Source organism: Liolophura sinensis, chromosome 13 (assembly GCF_032854445.1).
Source record: "Liolophura sinensis isolate JHLJ2023 chromosome 13, CUHK_Ljap_v2, whole genome shotgun sequence".
NCBI classification, from domain to species: domain Eukaryota; kingdom Metazoa; phylum Mollusca; class Polyplacophora; order Chitonida; family Chitonidae; genus Liolophura; species Liolophura sinensis.
Genome location: NC_088307.1, coordinates 16150392 through 16173373, shown reverse-complemented (window position 1 = coordinate 16173373; position 22982 = coordinate 16150392). Strand labels below are relative to the sequence as shown.

At 38.9% G+C, this 22982-nt stretch overlaps 1 protein-coding gene across 1 annotated transcript in view; it reads left to right on the top strand.

The window, feature by feature from the left end:
• Positions 1–22982, top strand: part of LOC135480918 (potassium channel subfamily T member 2-like) — a 147841-nt gene that overhangs the window by 104255 nt on the left and 20604 nt on the right. The window contains exons 5-15 of the mRNA XM_064760849.1: positions 9853–9961; positions 10193–10267; positions 10638–10721; positions 12773–12867; positions 16941–17124; positions 17689–17853; positions 18343–18479; positions 19592–19655; positions 19911–20019; positions 21109–21217; positions 22110–22259. Of these exons, the coding sequence (XP_064616919.1) occupies positions 9853–9961; positions 10193–10267; positions 10638–10721; positions 12773–12867; positions 16941–17124; positions 17689–17853; positions 18343–18479; positions 19592–19655; positions 19911–20019; positions 21109–21217; positions 22110–22259 (1281 nt within the window). The remainder of the gene's footprint in view (positions 1–9852; positions 9962–10192; positions 10268–10637; positions 10722–12772; positions 12868–16940; positions 17125–17688; positions 17854–18342; positions 18480–19591; positions 19656–19910; positions 20020–21108; positions 21218–22109; positions 22260–22982) is intronic.

Below are 22982 nucleotides of genomic sequence, written 5' to 3'. Positions count from 1 at the left end.
AAAAAGTGCATCAGATATCATGTTAGCCACCGAGGCATGCCCTTGTTTACACACCCTGACATTTGCCGTAGCAGGCAGCTAGATTATTGTCAGCATGCATGTACATGAAAGTTAGCAAAAATGTTATTGAGTGTGAACTGATCAGTGAAACTTGTCTGATACTTTGATTTACTAGACTAGGTTGTTTTGATATGAGATTGTGAGTTTTGGTTGAGAGTTAATTCATATGAGATGAAAGTTGTTAAGATTTCAGTGAAATTCAGGATTAATTTGCATATAATTAAGCTTAAGAAGTTCCAGATTTTTTACAGCTGAAATTCTGTGATCATCTCTGTTATTTTTATGGCTTAATTAATTTGCGCTACATATAATAATAATAATATATTATATATATTAATTCTGTTGGTGCTTATTTATTGTCATTTTGTTCAATACCTACGACCATAGCTACCAGAAAATATATATATATATATATATATATATATATATACATATTGCATGCAGAGTGTGAGGGAAATATTTATGTCTTGGGCAGTTTCAGACTTGACAATTTTTCCAAAGAAATAACTGATGAAGAAAGTTTTTAAAAAAAATTTTTTTGAACTTTAGTACATGAAAACTAATTTACATTACCTACACTGAATCAAATAAAGTGTCTCAAACAGAGGCTAGAATTGGGAGCTCCTTCGTTCTTTCTTTCATATCATTTTGTATGTAAACCTTGGTGTAGATTTAGCACAAGTCATTGCAGAAGACAATGTGTTTTCACAGAGTTTTTACCCATTAGGGCATCTGGTACCGTATTGGGGAATTGATTGGGTTTGACTTTGTCGACAGATGACAGAGTGACTGTACCCTGCTGCCTGATCAGAGCCCAAAGTCGTATATAATTACAGTCAGAACTCAGGTGTGGGTAGTTGTTTTCCTGCCCATATTGTCCTGTTGCGTGTGCCCATACCATTTATCTCCCCGCACTGCGCTAAGCGTGTCTGCTGTTACCGTTCGAATACCTGCTTCGGCAATCTATCACAGATTTCCATTGGCCAGTTACCGAGTCATTATTTCCACACACAAAGGGACATAAAGATTCCACAGGAGTCCGTCTGGCCGCTGGGCGTTTAATTATTTGCGCACTATTAGTCAATTATAGAGAGAATAAAAGAGGAACTAGGCTTTGGCAAAAGGAAAAAAGAAAAAAAGGAGATCGCCTGCATGACAGTTTAGATTATTTAGTTTCATTTACTTTTTTTCTTTTTTGATTTATGTTTTTTCTTTTCTACGATACAGCCAAGGTTTTTGATTGACATTATTTTTCTGTAATGCTGCCGAGGTTTTTGACTGATAGTAGACACATCGTCATCCTTCTAGTTCTCACTAAACTGCTTTTAGTTGCCATGATACTGCTATTATTTGCCATGGTAATGTTTCTATTTGTCAGTATACTGCTTCTAGTTGTCATTGTACTACTTCTAGTTGCCTTGGTACTGTTCCTGTTTGCCATGGTAATGTTCCTTGTTGCCTAGGATCAATGTGCATGTATTATTGCTGTTGTATTGCAATTCATGTAGTTGGTGTTATACTGTAATTGGTGTTATATTGTAGCTGGTGTTTTAATGTGGCCGGTGTTATTCTGTAGCTGGTGTTATGCTGTGGCTGGTGTTATGCTGTAGCTGGTGTTTTAATGTGGCTGGTGTTATGCGCAGCTGGTGTTATGCAGCAGCTGGTGTTATACTGTAGCTGGTGTTATTCTGTAGCTGGAGTTATGTGGTAGTTGGTGTTATGTTCCAGCTGGTGTTATGCTGCAGCTGGTGTTTTAATGTGGCTGGTGTTATGCGCAGCTGGTGTTATGCAGCAGCTGGTGTTATTCTGTAGCTGGAGTTATGTGGTAGTTGGTGTTATGTTGCAGCTGGTGTTATACTGCAGCTGGTGTTTTACTGTAGCTGGCGTTTTAATGTGGCTGGTGTTCTAATGTGGCTGGTGTTATTCTGTAGCTGGTGTTCTGCAGTAGCTGGTGTTATCCTGCAAGTTAGGACATTTTGTGGCTGTTTAGGAATGATTGGGGTATAACACCACATTGGCAGTACTTGAGATACATGTATATCTTGGTAATGTAGTCTCCTTGGAAGACAATACTGTATATTTGCTTCTCTCCTTTTTTTCTTTTTCAGCCATTATTAAACTGTTTATTCTGAGGGAACCTAGTTATTTAGGGGTTATAATGTGGCCTGTCTGGAAATGCCATATGTTGAGAACGCAAGGAAATCTTTTAATAAAATTCATTTTAGATGGTAATTTAAGGATCAAAGCTTTGATCTTGTGGGAGTTTGACATTTAACAGGCCTTCAGTGATGTAACTAGTCACATTGTTACATGGTTTACACAGTTCGTTCAGCCACTGGCTTCAACCGCCAGCCAATTTATCAGATATTTCTTACATGTTGATGTTATTATAGAGATATTATTATAAAATTGTCTTGTACTAGTCTTCAAAATATCATGTACATGTCTGGCTTAAGCAAAGCAATGTCACACGGTACATGAGTATGTGGATCGCCAACTAATCCTGTGATGTACTGATGTGCCAAGCAGTACGGACATAACTTATTCACATTGGTTTGTGACATTAACCAGAGAGTGCAAAAGATCTGTGACTATCAGCAGCAGATGTTCCCATGATGTTATTTTTTTTTTTTTGGACCTGCCATGTCAAAGACGTTAGATTACGACAAGTAAAGAACACACACTGTTCACCAATTGTCTCTGTTCTCTGTAACAAGATAATATATCTACTTAATCACACAATCCAAGTTGTAGTTTGCCATTTCTTTCTCCAGTTTTGTAGTGCAACACTCAATTTCACTATTGTGTAGGCAGAACTGTGACCAAACATCTCGGGCATTGAAATTCTAAATGGTTTCTTCAGATGATAAACTCCACGTGCATTTTGATGGTAGCTCTCTCGACCAATGGCATTATGCAGATTGAAAATGGCATTAACCAATCCAGTCATAAAGAATATAAAAGCATGGAATATCTGATCATATTGCCACCTACACATAAATATTAGAAATGGTGGACATCCATTCTTGATCATATATAACATGTGTTGAGTGCTAGACAAAATTGGATGAGAGCTCCTGTGGCCTGATCGACACCTGAGTACATGAAGGGGTTTGGGGAGGGCTTGTAATTTTGTGGTTCAGTTCTCTACATTCGCATTATTTCTGTATGATTTGCTTTTTCAGCCTGATTTGCTTTTTTCAGCCTGATTTTCTTGTTCAGCCTGATTTGCTTGTTCAGCCTGATTTGCTTGTTCAGCCTGATTGCATATTTATTGCAAAACTCAGTGGAAAACTCATACAACTAGATTGAACGATTCATTCGGAAGCAAGATGGAGACCTGAAGTGTGAAACATGAAGAATTGCAGTAAAGGAGTAATATATACTTGAAACAGTAACCATTTATCATGTTCGTTAACTCGATGAAACGTATTCCTACTCTGCTTTGATGGAAGCTTTTGAAATGAGAGGTGTACACGGTCTGTTGTACATTGCATAATTCGCTGACAATGTTTGAAGGGTTTGTCGGCAACATCATAACAGTCTCCCTGAGGATAAACGCATTTGTTAATTGTTTGATGCTGGTGTGGATATTACATGTGGAGGTGTACTGTCTAGGGTTGTTTAGCAACCCACACTCACTGATGACATGTAGATGAAGCCGTGATGGAGGTCTGATCTCAGTATCAGCTTGATCTAAAGGGCTTCAATCAGCTCTATTTCATGGACAGTCACGATGCTGCGGACACTTTTCCCTGACGGTTTGTCTATTTAATGCCATTAATAATAACTAGACTGGCTAATACACTCGTTGTAAAGAGCGGAGGGGCCTGGGGAGAGGCGATTTCAGTGTGAGAGTGATTTGACAAATATGTGCTTCCTCTGGCTGTCTTTGGTAATGGAAGTACCACACTTTTGCGCAAACGAAATGCATCACACAGCAAATTCTTCTTGGCATTTGCCATACGATAACAGAAGGAAAGGTTGACACTTATCTCGTTCTACAGTTTCATGGACACGGCATTGGTCTTACTGAGGTGAACAATAGTCGAAAAACGTGAAAAGTATCATTTGTCAAGAGGTGCTGAGTTAATTATACGGAGACCAAGAACATAAAGTATGAATGAAACCCACAAAAGAAAATGAGTGTTTTAAATATTTATCTTTGGTCATGACTTTGCCTTTGTCTAGGTGATCTTGCCCACAGTTGCCATAACTCAAGCTGATACCAGGGCCTAATCCAGCCCTTCTCATCAGACGCGGCCGTTCCCTCGAAGTGCCCTTTGCACAAAAAAAAACAGCCCGTATTCATTGTAAGAGTCAGACTATCTACTTACTCAGCAGGCTTGGGCTAGCCATTCGCCACATTAGTTTTGGCGAATATAATCTCTGTGTGGCGAAAGCAAATTGGCGTCCCTTCCCTACAGTGGCGAAAGTAATGGAAGCCTTTCAACTTCACAGTAACTTTACTCAGATTTAATGTTGGATCCAGAATCAAGAAAGAATATTTTACTTCAGTGTGAAAGAACTTGGTTTAACAACAAAGTTTTTAAAGAGCATTTAAAATCGGATATGTATGCCCTGAAGCAGCTGACGAAAATTGGACCCGCGATAATTCAATTAGCATTCAGATTATGCAGGCTGGGAATTACTTCTAATTTACTTTCCAAAAACTTGACCTCAAATAACAGGGTTTGTTACCCACAACAAACAACTTTTTCATGATGGCCTGGGGTAGCTATGACACAATGTGATGATCAGATGCACCTGTCATCCAGGATGGCAGAGTTCTCCACATATCAGTATATACAAGCCATCCTTAGACTGAATTTTAGGGCTAGGTACGTGTTGTGGGGTGGAGGTCAACCGTAGGAACCGAGGCCCTTAAAAATGTATAAGAATCGAAATATTCAACAGTGAGGTGCCCTCATTGGAACCGGTGGTTCCACCCCCTGCCCTTCTGAGGCCAGATTAGACCCTGAATACCCATTAATATTATTATTAATAAATTATTAATATATTTAAAAAAATATTTTATCAGTCAACACAGAATATGTTTGAATAAACACCTTGCAATCATGTGATAAGGTTGAAGAATTACAGTAACATGGATCATAATGTCCCAAGTGTTATCCGAATCATACTGAAACCACAGCAAACTGTTACCACCAAAACAACTGGATCTCCATGCAAAAATCTGGATCAGAATCCCAAAACTGGGGTCACCATTCAAAAGTCTGGATCAGAATCCAAAGTCTGGGGTCTCTATTCAAAAGTCTGGATCATAATCCAAAATCTGGGGTCTCCATTCAAAAATCTGGATCAGAATCCAAAATCTGGGATCTCTGTTCAAAAATCTGGATCAGAATCCAAAATCTGGGATCTCCGTTCAAAAATCTGGATCAGAATCCAAAATCTGGGGTCTCCATTCAAACATCTGGATCAGAATCCAAAAACTGGGGTCACCATTCAAAAATCTGGATCAGAATCCAAAAACTGAGCTCCCCATTCAAAAATCTGGATGAGGATAATAAAAACTGGGGGTTCCATTCAAACATTTGGATCAGGATAAAAAAAACTCGGGTCTTCATTCAAAAATCTAGATCAGAAATCACAATCTGGGGTCTCCATTCAAAAATCTGGATCAGAATCCAAAAACTGAGCTCTCCATTGAAACATTTGGATCAGGATTAAAAAAAAAATGGGGTCTCCATTCAAACATTTGGATCAGGATAAAAAAAAATGGGGTCTCCATTCAAACATCTGGATCAGAATCAAAAATGTGGGGTCTCCATTCAAAAATCAGGATCAGAATAAAAAAAGTGGGGTCTCCACTCAAACATCTGGATCAGAATCAAAACACATTTTTTATTTACATTCTGGCTGATGAAAGAGTTAAGGATTTTGAATACACTAACACTGAGCCAAAAAAAAACCCCACAAAGAAATTCCATCTTAAGCCCAATAAAAACGTTAGGTCTCAGACCATTATTTTGGAGGGTTGGTTGTGGTGGCCTGAGCATACAAATATGGTGAGGCATTAATTATAGACCAAGATTGTGATAGATTGGTCGATTACACATCTGTAAATATTTTTCTAAGAAAGTCTGTTTCCGTAGGGATTTGCATTTATGGTGATCAAGTGATGGATGACATGCTGCCTCGTGATTAGTAAGAATTAAACGTTCTTACATGTTTTTCCTTTGCTGTTTCGGAGACAATTTTCTTTTCACATAAAAATGTGTACAATGATGAGCATATAGATGCAGATTTCCCGTTAATCATTTGTTGTTGTTTTTCTGTATACTTAAGGGGGGGGAAAATGTCAAATTATGTATAAGCATCAGTAATTAATATAATTTAGTTTGATTGGTTTACACCGTACTCAAGAATATTTCACTTATATGACGGCGGCCAGCATTAATGGTGGGAGGAAACTGGGCAGAAACTGGGGGGAACCCACGACCGTCCGCAGGCCTGCGTATAAGCATCTGTAGAAACACCATTAAATAACTTTGCTTATTATTTTTTTTTTTTTTTTTTTAATTTTTGGATGTGGATTGTAAAACGGATATTAAGGACTATGGATATTTATTTATGTATATATTTGATTGTTGCGTAATGCCATGTTCATTTGTTTTTTTCACAAGCTTGTATGATGGAGTTTTAGGAGTGGAGGAAATTAGAGTGCCTGTGAAAAACCACCAACCTACTGTTATCAAGTCACTGACAGACGTGTGACATGCAAATGTGTACCTCATATAAGTGGAAGACAAATTATCTTCAACATGAATTTGACAGCACAAATGACCGTACAATCATTGTTCACCATTTATTTTCATCAAAGCCCCACAAGAGTGAGTGGGACAGTGAACCATAAGGATGATGTCATTGTAAAATATACATATATACTTGCATACACACTTATATAATCCATAAACACAACTTAAGAATCTACATTAATTGATGCATATTTTCTACTTGACATACGAGCTAGGCTACTGTGTAGATCCACATATGAGCTAGGCTACTGTGTAGATCCAGACCGTGGCCAGGTAGTTTGGCGTGCCAGTGTAGCACAGTGACTCAGGAGCTTCTCATCAAGGTGGCCACTGTCAGTTAAATCTAAAGCTCATGCTGGCTTTCCTTTCCAGTCATACATGGGAAGGTCTTCCAGCAACCTGCGGATGGTCATGGGTTTCCCCTAGGCTTTGCCCGGTTTCCTCCAACCATAATGCTGGCCGCCGTGGTGTAAGTGAAACATTGTTGAGTACGGCGTAAAAATGCAGTCAAGTGAATAAAATTCATAGATTGAGGCGTGAGATTTTGTAGATACACATTAGGTGGCCTTATACTGGAAATAATTCAGTGATTAGGATGTTTGATGTGGTTTTGGTTCACTTGTGCCTGTGGAATCATGGCATGCATGTACAACACGATGATTAATTACACTTTTTATCACATAACTGGTGATTTTTGACTCCACTTTTATACACTCAGTGACCTTAGCCCCTAAAGTTAAATTGTAAATCAGAGAATCTTGAAAATTAGAAACTTGAGCAACTTTTTTCCCCCAGTCCCTTTTATAACCTCCAACTCACAAAACACCCTATCACCAAAATATCAGAAGTCACATTTGAATAAAATGTACGGAGGGCATCCTAATCCTGTTTCAAACAAATTTCATAGAAGGATATAGTCAGTTCATCCTGCAAAATATCTGTCATTAAACTTCTGGTCTCTAATAGTATTCAAGTGCTCACTTAAGGCACTCTGGCATGGTACCATCACCACTGACCATGATGATAGATTTGAAAAGGTCAGTCTGTAAATGGTATTGGACTAAAAGTATATGGCACTTTCCAAGGAATATGTCAGACTACAGAACTCTGAAGGATGGAACCATAATAAATAGACCAGTCTGACATCTACAAGTGACAGATATGCTTTCACTTGTCTCGCACATCTACTCTGAAATGAGATGGGGTTGGCGTCTACCGTAATTATGCGGATCAAGGTTGTATACAGTGATGGGCACAATCCTTACAACAAGGTATTCGGGTGGTAACTGATGGATTTACTTCAGGGAAATTTGTGTGGGGATTTAATATAATAATGTACACCTAAAACTTCTCAGTCTTCTTGTGGTACAATTTCCTGTGTAGCAGGCCTTCAAATGGATTCTTGGATAGCTGAATATCCAATAGTTTAGAAGATCAAGACAACATGACAGCACTCATAAAAGTTTCCTGATGAAATTGATGAACGGTCTGGCATGCACTTTAACAACATGCAATTCCGAATAACAAATATAAAATTTGCACCTGTAAATACTTCCAAAAGTTTTAATGAAGTTAATAGAAAACGTGTCGTGTAATTATACACTTGTCATCCAGCATCAGACTCTCTTCATTCCTCTAGGCTGTCTGTGACGTATGAACTTAATTCATACTAAATACATGTAAAATTAAACAGTAGGCAGATCATTGCATCCACCCCCCACCCTGACCCCTCAACTGTTGTATTATAAGATATAAATGAGTCTTTTTACAATTCTGTGTTAAATTTCAGTATACGCCCAGGAATCTCGGGGGGCCTTGAGAACTGTTCCGTGTAAGGCTTCTCCATCCACTTATTTGTCCGTTAATCAGTATTTTGATATTATAGCTTTCTTTGTGCAATATTTAAGAAACTGCCAGACATAATTTAATCACATCACAGTTTGAAGCTTATAAGGACGAGCCCGGGCCTAAATAAGAAATCAACTCTGGAGCTAGGTTGTTCGTTGGCCTGCTTATCTGGTTTCATGTGGGGGTTTTTTTTTTTTTTTTTGGTTTTAGTCGGAACAGTTAAGAACTACTTGTGGATGTCCACCAAATGTGGTTAGAACTAATTTATGTTTATATCATGTCTACATATATCTTGTTTTGTTTTGTTTTTTTGTTTTTTTTTTTCAGGATTTTGACATATTGTAGCAGAATTTAGATTTAGTCTGTTTTTGGGTTTGTGAATGATTGCCGTTAGAACATTTCTTTTGAATGGACACTGACCACTAAATTGACTTCAGTACTCAATAGTTATACCTTCTGATTCATAATTATGGTGAGACCCCAATATCTCAGTTGGCTTTGCATCCGCTTCAGGGGCGGTAGATCCAGGGTCAGTCCTGGCCTTAAAAGAGGAAATTGTAACTTCCTCTCTTTGCGTTCAGCGACTGATTGACCCGTATCAGTATTATGGCTTGGGCGGGGCAGCTTACTTGCCTTTAGTAAAGTGTCTCAGTGAAGCAGCACTAGAGGAAAGAGCGGTGGAAATCCATCCTGGGTTGAGCCCCAAGCACTCACTCACTCACAATTATGGTGAGGTACAGAAGATCTTGATGCACAAGATGGGCTACAGTGAGGCTATTATTGAACACCTAAAGGGGAGACTGGGCCAGTGAAGGTCCTAATATCAGTAATAATTAGGTACATTTGTGTAGTGTATATTTGTTCTTTAACGCTGTTCCCTTCAAATATCAAGCACAATTGCACGTTGTTTAGTAAAATGCATTCGCACATTATTTAATGGCAGACACCCCTGACTGTCAGTGCAAAGATTTTAACCTTGATCTTGCTGAAAAGAACGTAATGTGTAATGAAAATACATCACAGCATAAACTGTGGCTATACATAGGTCAGATTAACTTCCAACAGTGTTAAAACACGCAAACAAACAAGGTCTGACAGCATTCATTATAACTTCACCATGCAATCACAAATAATTGTTCCGCAAACTCGCTAATATTTGTAGGCAGCAGATTCTGTGGGTGTGTCGACCTCCGGGGGTTTGGGAGTGTCAGGTTACCGTGGCGATCATCAGCCTGACAGAAACTATACTTGTGCAGTACCTCAGCTACAAGGTAGAATTTGACTTATGTGTGTGTGTACGAAAAGCAAGAAATAAATGAATAAGTAAAACTTGTAGTGAGTAATACAGATGAATGTAGATTCATCTTGCGCGGTCATCTAGATCTAGGTTAACACCTGTTCTAACTGTAAATGCAATGTAAGTTATAGATTATAAATCCAATTAAAACTACACGTATGTGTGTTTGAACGGGTTTAATTCCAGTGTTTTCATTTTCTTTCAGGGCAACATACTTCAGCAAATAATTAGTGTAGAATTTATTTTGGAACTCATCAATACCGTACCATTTGTTGTCACAGTGAGTATGGATCATCACTTTTATCTCACATCCTATTTGTGTGTATATATATATATATATATATAATGTATGGATATATAGTATCCTAGAAAACATGTCAGTGTCTGTTTTAGCAATTATCCCTGTGCAACTGAATGAGCAAATAAATAATAAATCTTGGAACTTACTATAAAAGTTGCATACCATAGATGTACTCTTTGACAGCCATATATTAATAATTATTATATATATATATAAATAATATTTTAAAAATATATATGTAAACTCTGCGCTCGACAGTTTCTACATGTTGTGTGTATATATTTATGTAATGGGGATTCAAGCCTGCACAGGTAATGTTGCAAATGTTTTCTTCCTTTTCTTGTTCCAGGTGTTTTGGCCACCGTTAAAACAGATTTTCATCCCCGTATTTCTTAACTGCTGGTTGGCAAAATCTGCCTTGGAAAATATGTTTGTAAGTTTTTCTTTTGTATTGCAATTTGACAGTCTTTTTGCATGTTTACACAAGCATATTCTGAAGGCATTATTGTACGTAGACTGCTAAAATGATACTTTTTGTGAAGCCCTGAAATTGGCCAATCCGACCAATGCAGTTTTGTCTCCAAAGTCAAATTGAAAAGGTACACTGAAAGCTGCTGTTTTGTATGTGAAAAGATTGAGGAATTAGGGAAATTATCTTCAGAGACAAATATTGTGTGAATATTAGAATAAGCAAGTGGCATTTGCTACATAATGGTGTAACCCCACCCACCCTGCCCTCAGCTCACAGTTTTTACCACACAAACAAGCAGAAGTATGTCCAGAAATTACCGTTTCACCGAACAGACAGATGCCTATCAGTTTGGAGCCCTGCATACTGATTGATGAGGCTAATTTCTTTCAGAGAAAAACATAGATACAAAAAGATGTTTGTGATTGAAACAAATGATTCTATTACTTGGTAATTAAGTATCAGCTATGTGTGCTTTTGACATATATGCTCTTAAAATTTATTGTGTAATTTTTTTATTTGATTGGTGTTCTGACTGGCCTGCAAAGAAATTTGCCCGTTAATGATATAGGTTTATTGGTGTTCATGGACCATACATCCTTAATAAGATTGAAGACTTACTTGATAATATTTTGAAGATTCCAATCCGGTGCTGAATGAGGGGCAGAGAGAGCCTTCAGGGAAATATAAAATATATCCCTGGCCATGAGAGAATGTCCTCAGATGTGTCACAGCGTGCTGTGTAGGTGGTTGAATTTGTGTAAAATTCAGGGTAATTGAAAGCAAACCGCAAAAGTTTGTAGCTTTCCTTGTCTTGGGTGTGAAAACATGGTCACAAACATGATCCTGCAATCTCTGATGCTTTCTGTTGTGCTTTTAATGTCTGCTTTGTATCAAGTGTTATTTATGAGAAATACATCTTGTCTGCCATGAAATATGGCCTCACCATTCAGCTCCTATGATATCAAATCCTTCCTTGTTGCATAAATCAGCTGCTGGCTATACAAACATTAACTAAGGTTCATTGCTCTTTGATAGGTCAGCACCTGGAGTTTTAAGACAACGGTTACTTGTGTGTCATTAACCTTTCCCCATGATTGCCAGTGTGGGAGGGGGCAGGGACAGGGTATTACAGCCTCTGTCTCCCCCAGGGCTATGCTGACATTCACAGTAGAATCTTTGATGGCCATCTTTGATATTTGATTTACGCATATTATATATACAGAATGCTGAATTCAGATATTTAGAAACTTTACATACATGTATATGTAGAATTAACTTTATGAAATAGATATTTGGAGACAGAGTAAATTGTTGGTGTCTAGAAAAAATGGTCATTTGTGCAAAACAGAACTCCCTATTCAAGTTAGCTAACTGAATTCAGTATTTAAGTTTCATTACTGTCTTGTAATTCTTCCTTTAATGAGTTAATTCCAGTACATGTCATGAAATCCAGCTTTATCGCCTTACCGTAATTTAATGTGCTTTGTGTGGATAGGAAAGGTTTGCAGCACAAAGCACTCATTGACCGTATTTTATTACCGTCAATTTTAAAACCTTAATTTCTCCAGGCAGAAAGTCTTTCATCCAGTGATCATGTTTTATTTGCTTTAATGCTCTCATTTTTCTACTTGTAAAATGACATTTTCACTGTTTTAATGCCCATGTTTATCTTGTTGCGGAGTGAGCACCTCCATCAGATGAGGGGCCTCCGTGGCTCAGTCGGTTAGCACACTAACGCAGCGTAATGACCCAGGAGTCTCTCACCAATGGGGTTGCTGTGAGTTCAAGTCCAGCTCATGCTGGCTTCCTCTCCAGCCGTACGTGGGAAGATCTGGCAGCAACCTGCTGATGGTTGTGGATTTCCCCCGGGCTCTGCACGGTTTCCACCCACCATAATGCTGGCGGCCGTCGGATAAGTGAAATATTCTAGAGTACAGCGGAATACACCCATCAAATAAATAAATAAATCCATCAGATGACAATGTTTTCATGCTTTTATTGCGTCCTTGTAGAATGACCTCCATCGTGTGATGCAGAAGTCACAGTCCGCTCTTGCTCAACAGCTTATGATCTTATCAGCCACTTTACTCAGCCTGGTTTTTATAAGGTCAGTATAACTACCCTGGATCCAGAAGAGATTACCTAAAACCTCTTTTACAACATTATCTCTGCTGCTGTAATCGCCCCCGCCTCCCCTACCTGTCCTCCCACACTGTTCGCTAAAGGTCAGTCATCTTGTTAAAATCAGGTGGTTCAGGTGGTGTAAGTTTCTGGCATCAAATGGAAGTTTTGTTTTTTTCTTCAACTGTAATTATATAACTGTTTGCTGCAATTAGATCATGATTAAATTAATGGAATTCTGCTAGCCTTTCCTGTTTTTATTGTGATGTATGAGGGAGTTAAACAAGAACAGGAATGGATATGTTATGAAAAAATAATATTGATGGAGAAAATTATTAGCAGCAGTTTGGCCGGCTGCTGAAGAAATGGCATTAGGGATACGCGTGTTACATTTTTTTTGTATTGATAAATGATTAGTACTAATTTGAAGGATACATGTGTTTCAGCATCCTGGTCAGCTTTGAGAGGCCTGACTAAAAGATTAGTGTATTTTTGTAGCTAGAGCTAATAGGTTTATTTATTTATTTATTTGATTCTGCATAAATGTGAGTCAAAATAACTCCGAGCTCAAGAATGCGTGACATATGTGCATATACAATGGCAGATGGCTTTATTGTTGTTTCGTGAAATGGAGGAGAGTGCAGAGGAAAACTGGACGAACAAAAATTCTGACTTCAAGCTCCTGAATTCACCTATGTAGCTTTTACGCCAATAAGCTGCAGCAGGATTAAGGCTTCAGCAGAGTGACTTCAACCTCCTGAATTCACCTATGTAGCTTTTACGCCAATAAGCTGCAGCAGGATTAAGGCTTCAGCAGAGTGACATCAAGCTCCTGAATTCACCTGTGTAGCTTTTACGCCAATAAGCTGCAGTGGGATTAAGGCTTCAGCAGAGTGACTTCAAGCTCCTGAATTCACCTGTGTAGCTTTTACGCCAATAAGATGCAGCGGGATTAAGGCTTCAGCAGAGTGACTTCAACCTCCTGAATTCACCTATGTAGCTTTTACGCCAATAAGCTGCAGCAGGATTAAGGCTTCAGCAGAGTGACATCAAGCTCCTGAATTCACCTATGTAGCTTTTACGCCAATAAGCTGCAGTGGGATTCAGGCTTCAGCAGAGTGACTTCAAGCTCCTGAATTCACCTATGTAGCTTTTACGCCAGTAAGCTGCAGCAGGATTAAGGCTTCAGCAGAGTGACTTCAACCTCCTGAATTCGCCTCTGTAGCTTTTACGCCAGTAAGCTGCAGCAGGATTAAGGCTTCAGCAGAGTGACTTCAACCTCCTGAATTCACCTCTGTAGCTTTTACGCCAGTAAGCTGCAGCAGGATTAAGGCTTCAGCAGAGTGACATCAACCTCCTGAATTCACCTATGTAGCTTTTACGCCAATAAGCTGCAGCAGGATTAAGGCTTCAGCAGAGTGACATCAAGCTCCTGAATTCACCTATGTAGCTTTTACGCCAATAAGCTGCAGTGGGATTAAGGCTTCAGCATAGTGACTTCAAGCTCCTGAATTCACCTATGTAGCTTTTACGCCAGTAAGCTGCAGCAGGATTAAGGCTTCAGCAAAGTGACTTCAACCTCCTGAATTCACCTATGTAGCTTTTACGCCAGTAAGCTGCAGCAGGATTAAGGCTTCAGCAGAGTGACTTCAAGCTCCTGAATTCACCTATGTAGCTTTTACGCCAATAAGCTGCAGTGGGATTAAGGCTTCAGCAGAGTGACTTCAACCTCCTGAATTCACCTCTGTAGCTTTTACGCCAATAAGCTGCAGTGGGATTAAGGCTTCAGCAGAGTGACATCAAGCTCCTGAATTCACCTATGTAGCTTTTACGCCAATAAGCTGCAGTGGGATTAAGGCTTCAGCAGAGTGACTTCAAGCTCCTGAATTCACCTCTGTAGCTTTTACGCCAATAAGCTGCAGTGGGATTAAGGCTTCAGCAGAGTGACATCAAGCTCCTGAATTCACCTCTGTAGCTTTTACGCCAATAAGCTGCAGCAGGATTAAGGCTTCAGCAGAGTGACTTCAAGCTCCTGAATTCACCTCTGTAGCTTTTACGCCAATAATCTGTGAGCCAGGGGCCATTCCTTACCGTAGAAAGAAGCCCAGAAATAAGCTTGAATCCCTTGGCACATCTGGTGCCCAAGGTACATGCATGTAAATCTGATTGAATCCCTGGGCATGTCTCGTGTCCAAATACGTGCATGTAAATTTGAATCCCTTGGCACATCTGGTGCCCAGATACGTGCATGTAAATCTGATTCAATCCTTTGGCACGTCTAGTGCTCTGATACATGCATGTAAATCTGATTCAATCCTTTGGCACGTCTAGTGCTCTGATACATGCATGTAAATCTGATTCAATCCCTGGGCACGTCTGGTGCTCTGATACATGCATGTAAATCTGATTCAATCCTTTGGCACGTCTAGTGCTCTGATACATGCATGTAAATCTGATTCAATCCCCGAGCACGCCCGGTGCCCAGATACATGCATGTAAATCTGATTGAATCCCTTGGCACATCTGGTGCCCAGATGCATGCATGTAAATCTAATTCAATCCCTGGGCACGCCCGGTGCCCAGATACATGCATGTAAATCTGATTGAATCCCTTGGCACATCTGGTGCCCAGATGCATGCATGTAAATCTAATTCAATCCCTGGGCACGTCTGGTGCTCTGATACATGCATGTAAATCTGATTCAATCCTTTGGCACGTCTGGTGCCCAGATACATGCATGTAAATCTGATTCAATCCCTGGGCACGTCTAGTGCTCTGATACATGCATGTAAATCTGATTCAATCCCTTGGCACGTCTGGTGCCCAGATACATGCATGTAAATCTGATTCAATCCTTTGGCACGTCTAGTGCTCTGATACATCATGTAAATCTGATTCAATCCTTTGGCACGTCTAGTGCTCTGATACATGCATGTAAATCTGATTCAATCCCTGGGCACGTCTGGTGCTCTGATACATGCATGTAAATCTGATTCAATCCTTTGGCACGTCTAGTGCTCTGATACATGCATGTAAATCTGATTCAATCTTTTGGCACGTCTAGTGCTCTGATACATGCATGTAAATCTGATTCAATCCCTGGGCACGTCTGGTGCCCAGATACATGCATGTAAATCTGATTGAATCCCTTGGCACGTCTGGTGCCCAGATACATGCATGTAAATCTGATTCAATCCCTGGGCACGTCTGGTGCTCTGATACGTGCATGTAAATCTGATTTATGGCCAATTTGTCGTTTTGGGAAGTGTGACCCATTCCCCAGCAAAGCTGCTGTCAATCTTTTTTCCCCTGCTAACATCAACCAAAAAACTCTACTACCGTCTTCCAATTCTTTGTTAAAACAATTACCAGCACTTCACACTAATAAGATCATAAACATTTGAGCTCCTGATTGGCATGATTTATGGATATACATGTTGAAACCTGGAGAACCTTATTTTTTGTGTTTTCATTTTTGACAGGATGAGAAATCTGTCTTTCCTGGTTTAGCTAGCCAAGTATGACCTAAGCTGTGTAGTATTTTTTTCCCAATTAGGTGAACAGAAATCCGTGGTTGTTACATACACCTTAGTGAAAATGCCAGGCTGAAACACATCTGTGTTATCATAGAATATATAGCAACCAAACCAGCTGGGATGTTAGATAAGCTTTGTACCGGCAAATAAAACTCGTCATGTAGGTAGACCTATGCTAATTGAGAGAAAAAAAAAATAAATAAATAAAGAAATTCGCTCCTCCAAAAATGTTTTTGTTCTCTAATAATTAGACTACATCAAAATAATGAAACCAGATGAGGTTGGGAAGTTGCTGATGACCAATTGCAGCATATTAAATGCCTGAAGGCCAAGGCCTTTTCACTTTCCTGCAGTGTTGTAAATGATTGATCCCCATCAGATCTTGTAGAATAATATCATGTAAGGTGGCAGGTAGTCTTGTGGAAGATTACATACAATTATATGTTATGTGAAGTGACAAGTATATCCTTACAGGTTTCAAACAGTGGTTAATTTAATGTAACGAACTTTTCACTCTTGCAGCACATGTGGTATTCAACATTTACAACGAGGAGGAAATCGTCAGTTTGACCTGGTGGATTCCTTCTGGTTTGTCATCGTGACTTTCTCCACGGTGGGTTACGGTGACATATTCCCTGACATCTGGCCTAGCCAACTCTTCATGATCGTCATGATCTGTGCTGCTCTTATTTTTCTACCTACACAGGTCAGTCAGTTATTATCTCCCTTGATCCACTTTTGCAGTTTTATACCACAATGCGGCTATTTTCTTGCAGTATTATGGTAGTATGAAATACCAAATGTTGTCTTATTCTGTTTCAACAAAGTATATTAAAAACTATCCACAAACTTATCTTGGGAGAAAAGTGAAGATTTTGTGATTGTGTAAGGAAACTCACCAGGGGATCTTTCTCTATTTGTTCAAATATACTTATATATATATATATATATATATATATATATATATATATATATGCATGTAGTTACTAAGGGTGTAAATAAATCGTGATATCAGTAGCATAATTAATCATATCCGTACTACTCAGATTTGATGGCCATACCCTTTACATGACATATACAGTATAATGGAATATTGGCTTGACCTTCCAAGGTTTAATCACCACGATATGGCTGAAATTTTGCTGACGTGACTTAATCCATAATCATTCATTCCAGTTAAGCTTAACATAAGTCAACATGTCAATAAATAAATGTAGGATTCTGCCCTGTGAATTTTATAGGCTTGTATGTATGTTGTTGTTGTTGTCAGCTTGAGCAGTTAGCGTTGACGTGGATAGAGAGACAGAAGCAGGGAGGCACGTACTCCAGTCATAGAGCTCAGACAGAGAAACATGTGGTGGTCTGTGCCACAACTCTACAGGCTGACACGGTCATGGATTTCCTTAACGAGTTTTACGCTCACCCTAAATTACAGGTAATCACTTGTATATTTTAAGTAAATATATTTTCGAGACCGCAGTCATTGGAGTTTTTGCCATCTTTCTTCACACTTTATTTATTTATTTATTTGATTGGCGTTTTACGCAGTACTAAAGAATATTTCACTTATACAATGGCAGCCAGCATTATGGTAGGAGGGGGAAACCCACGACCATCCGCAGCTTGCTGACAGACCTTCCCATGTACGGCCGGGGAGGAAGCCAGCATTAGCTGGACTTGAACTCACAGCGACTGCATTGGTGAGAGACTCCTGGGTCATTATGCTGCGCTAACACGCTAACCAACTGAGCCACGGAGGCCCCTTTCTACAAACTTTACTGTATGTGTATAATGATGTATAAAGTATATGTGAGGGGTTTTTTTGTGTACTTCAATGTTTCCTTTAATGTTTCATTGAGATTGTACATTATTTATCTTAAATGCCTGTAAGATTGACATGGACTTCCTCTGGCTGTTGTTTCAGGATTATTTTGTGGTGTTTTTGTCTCCGTGTGAACTGGACCCGACCATGAAGATGTTGTTACAAGTACCCCTCTGGTCTCAGCGGGTCATCTACATCAGGGGGTCAGCTCTCAAAGACTCAGACCTGGCCAGATGCAGGTTTGTATCTACACCATGATTTAACTCAGTGAATCACATCACTCCAACTGTCTACTAACATGTTAAAGAGGACCTGTTGTAAGGATTGCAAATAATAATAATAATAATATATTTATTTTCAGAGGGTAACAAACTCAATCAGTATGATAGTGTTCATCTCCCCTGAGGCCCTCCATTCACTCACACAACCACTCGGCAGTCAAACAGGTTATTGAAAAAATAACAATAAAATAAAAAAATTGCACAAAACATTAATCAGTTCAAAGTTAACATATACATATATATATATATATACATATAGAGAAGGCTTTGCTATGTGTTTGGCACTTTCTGCCAATTTTGGTGCAAATTTTTAAACGATTTAACTGAGGAGGCAGATTACACGGAGGTAGGCAGACTGTTCCACTGAATAGCGGCAGAGTATGAGTATGACAAGCTTTTCGGCTAGGTCTCTAGAAAATCAAGTACATCAAAATCAGCCTGGTTTTCATTACATATTTTTTTAATGTCTTTGTTTTGCGTGTAAAAATTCTCCAGTGTACACGATGAGTTGTAATTGGTGAATTTTTTGCGTGTGTAATTTGTCAATATGTATTCTCTCTGATTTCTCTACTTTTGAGTACAATGTTGAAATTGTATGTTTTTTAAATTAGTTAATACTTTGTATTTTAAATTAGTTAATACTTTGTATTTTGTGAAATAAATGTTACAGGTAAAATGGCAGGCATGAAAGCCTCTAGAGACGTACATGTCAAAGCTGTCAAGGGATGTTCTCTGTCGGTTAGCGCACTACCTCAGCGTAATGACCCAGGAGCCTCTCACCAATGCGGTCGCTGTGAGTTCAGCTCATACTGGCTTCCTCTCGGGCCGTATGTGGTCGTGGGTTTCCCCCCAGGCTCTGCCCGGTTTCCTCCCATCATAATGCTGGCTGCCGTCATATAAGTAAAATATTCTTGAGTACGGCGTAAAACACCAATCAAATTAATAAATAAATCAAAGGATGTTGTTGGACTTCCTGACAAGACAATAAAAACTTTCATACAACTTTTACATCTCATCTTGTTTGTCATGTCTGTAAGGAAAATTTAAGACCTTGTTATGTTTCTATGCAGAATGCAGGATGCAGAGGCGTGTTTTGTACTGGCAGCTAGGAATTACATTGACAGAACTGCCGCGGTAAGGGAGACAACCTGTCTACACCATGACATAGTGATCCCTTGATTGTATGCGCATAAATTATTGGTAAATTCCAAATATGTCAGTGAAAATAAAAACACTGAAATGGAATTGAGGTTCAGTGCAGATAAAATTAGTACTTAACCCAATATGAAGTACATCTTGAATTTCTTGATAAATTAAAGCTTGTCATTTGTGTTTTATTATTCTATTACTATTGACCACAACTTGTTTGCTGTGTTTTGTTTTTCTCAGGACCAGCACACGATTCTGCGTTCTTGGGCCGTGAAAGATTACGCCCCTGAATGTCCACAGTATGTCCAAGTGTTCAGACCTGAGAACAAATTCCACGTCAAATTTGCAGGTATAAACGTCTTCGGATTTGAGGGGGTTTTCTTTTTGGAAAAGTTTTGTCAGTAACTTGCCAGATGTCAGTGGATTATTCTGGACACTCTGTTTTCCTCCACCAATGTAACTCCACCCTACAACCGAAACTTGCTGTATATAACAGTAAACAACAGGCATAATATTGAATGACTATTGAATAAAAGACTGCGGTCATAATGCTTGCGAATTAATCCAGTCCACACTGACGCAGACAGTTCGATGGAGTGCATTGTTTCCTGGTTCTGTTTGTTTTCTTCATCCAGAAGGTGTCCATGCATGTATCAAGGAGGAAATAAACAGTGAAAAACTCAGTGATACATTGTTCACCTAAAAGCCTTGATCTTTAATTATATACAGTTTGATAGACACTTATGTTAGTTATGTGTGCTTTAATAACTAATTGTTCACTGTCAAATCAAGCTGATGCTGCAGATAAAAATCGCCTTACCTGTTTGAGTGCCTCTGTGTATGTCTGCGTCTACGCAAATGTAGTTATATTTATCAGTCAGCACAAACCTTCAGTAAAATTGGGGGGGGGGGGGTGTCCTTGTTGTTATTTTTTTGCCACAAACGAAGCTACCAATAATAATCAGTTAGTCTGTCAGTTGACAGTGTGTATGTCAGAACATGATGTCTGTGAGGATGAGTTCATTTGTCTGTGTTTGTTTCAGAATATGATATCTGTGAGGACGAGTCCATTGGTCTGTTTGTTTCAGAACATAATGTATGTGAGGATGAGTTCATATGTCTGTGTTTGTTTCAGAACATGTTGTCTGTGAGCATGAGTTCACATGTCATTTGTCTGTGTTTGTTTCAGAACATGTTGTCTGTGAGGATGAGTTCATTTGTCTGTGTTTGTTTCAGAACATGATGTCTGTGAGGATGAGTTCACATGTCATTTGTCTGTGTTTGTTTCAGAACATGTTGTCTGTGAAGATGAGTTCACATGTCATTTGTCTGTGTTTGTTTCAGAACATGTTGTCTGTGAGGATGAGTTCATTTGTCTGTGTTTGTTTCAGAACATGATATCTGTGAGGACGAGTCCATTTGTCTGTGTTTGTTTCAGAACATGTTGTCTGTGAGGATGAGTTCAAATACGCTCTGTTAGCTAACAACTGCCTGTGTCCGGGGACGTCTACCTTGGTTACTCTGCTGCTTCATACCTCCAGAGGACAGTAAGTACTAAAGACAGACAGTTGTGAGGTTAAAATTTTCTGTAATGTGAAATATTATGAAGCATTACGACTTGTCATGTCAAGTGAAATACACAGGTGTCATGTCAAGTGAGATACACAGGTGTCATGTCAAGTGAAATACACAGGTGTCATGTCAAGTGAAATACACAGGTGTCATGTCAAGTGAAATACACAGGTGCCATGTCAAGTGAGATACACAGGTGTCATGTCAAGTGAAATACACAAGTGTCATGTCAAGTGAGATACACAGGTGTCATGTCAAGTGAGATACACAGGTGTCATGTTAAGTGAGATACACAGGTGTCATGTCAAGTGAGATACACAGGTGTCATGTCAAGTGAAATACACAGGTGTCATGTCAAATGAAATACACAGGTGTCATGTCAAGTGAGATACATAGGTGTCATGTCAAGTGAGATACACAGGTGTCATGTCAAGTGAGATACATAGGTGTCATGTCAAATGAAATACATAGGTGTCATGTCAAGTGAAATACACAGGTTTTAGCTTGTGTACAATTAGACTGGAACATCTTAGGTAAATTCACATTAATTGGTAATGCTGATTAAATACATTGTATTGTTGCATGTAATTTTTTTTTAATATTTGTGAACACACTTTTTATTACCTGATGTTGCTTTGAGCATACTTTGAAGGCATTTATTTGGTTGGAGTGTAAAATGTGATTTTTCCTGAAGCCCTGCTTGTTAATAAGCTAACCAAAGCTTAAATTATTGCAATCATGTAAAAGTTAAGGATGGGTCAATTGAATTCAAAGTTTTACTTCAAAACGTTGTGAAAATACATTAAGTTAAATACAAGTACAATAAGTTGTATGTTAAACTAATCTCCAACTATTATTTTTTTCTAGAGAGGGTCAGACATCTTCAGAACAGTGGCAGCGACTCTACGGACGGTGCTCTGGAAACGAAATTTACCATGTCAATTTGGGGGACAGCAAATTCTTTGGGGAATATGAGGGGAAAAGTTTCACGTTTGCTTCGTTTCATGCACATAGAAAGTGAGTATCAGTTTGGGGGTTTCTTTTCAATGAGTGAGCCATGCATGATGTGCAGCATTTGCAGTGTTAGGGGGAAAAAATATAAATGTGCTGACTAGCTTTCTGCACGGTTAGTTGTGTCAGATTCGAAAAAAAGCGTGAAATATGTCATGGCAGAGAGACTGTTTCACTCCTTTGGTGAAGATTTCCTTGTTGAAGCCTTTATAACCAGCTTACATGTATGAGTAAAATGTAAGGGTGCTTACCAGTTCCAAGTGTTGTAGTTACACAGTCCTTTGTATGCATTAAAGTTTGCCAGTTTTCAGTACTTCAAGTGTTATCCCAGTTAATGGGGCTGTTGCAGACCCCCAGCTGAGGTGTTCGGGTGAGGTGTTTCATTTTGGTCCTAATACTCCACCGTACATCTCATTTTTCTGCCAGACATTATGTGAATAGCTTTACATTAGAAAATCCTACCTTGATCCTGTGAATTAAGTTAACTTTGCAAGAGGTCAACTTTTTGCTTGTTTTCACGTACTGGTACAGCTCTTGTAGATATATTTCTTGGTGTTAAATTTCGGCCCTGTCAGCATCCTTAAAAATGACATCAGTATAAACTCCTATGAGTAGGTCTCCAGAAAAATCTCACATCCCCTTTGGGTAATCAGAAAAAACAACAACAAAAAAGATTCCATATCTAGTGGTTTAATTTTTTCAAATATGGACAAAGCTACAAATTCCTTA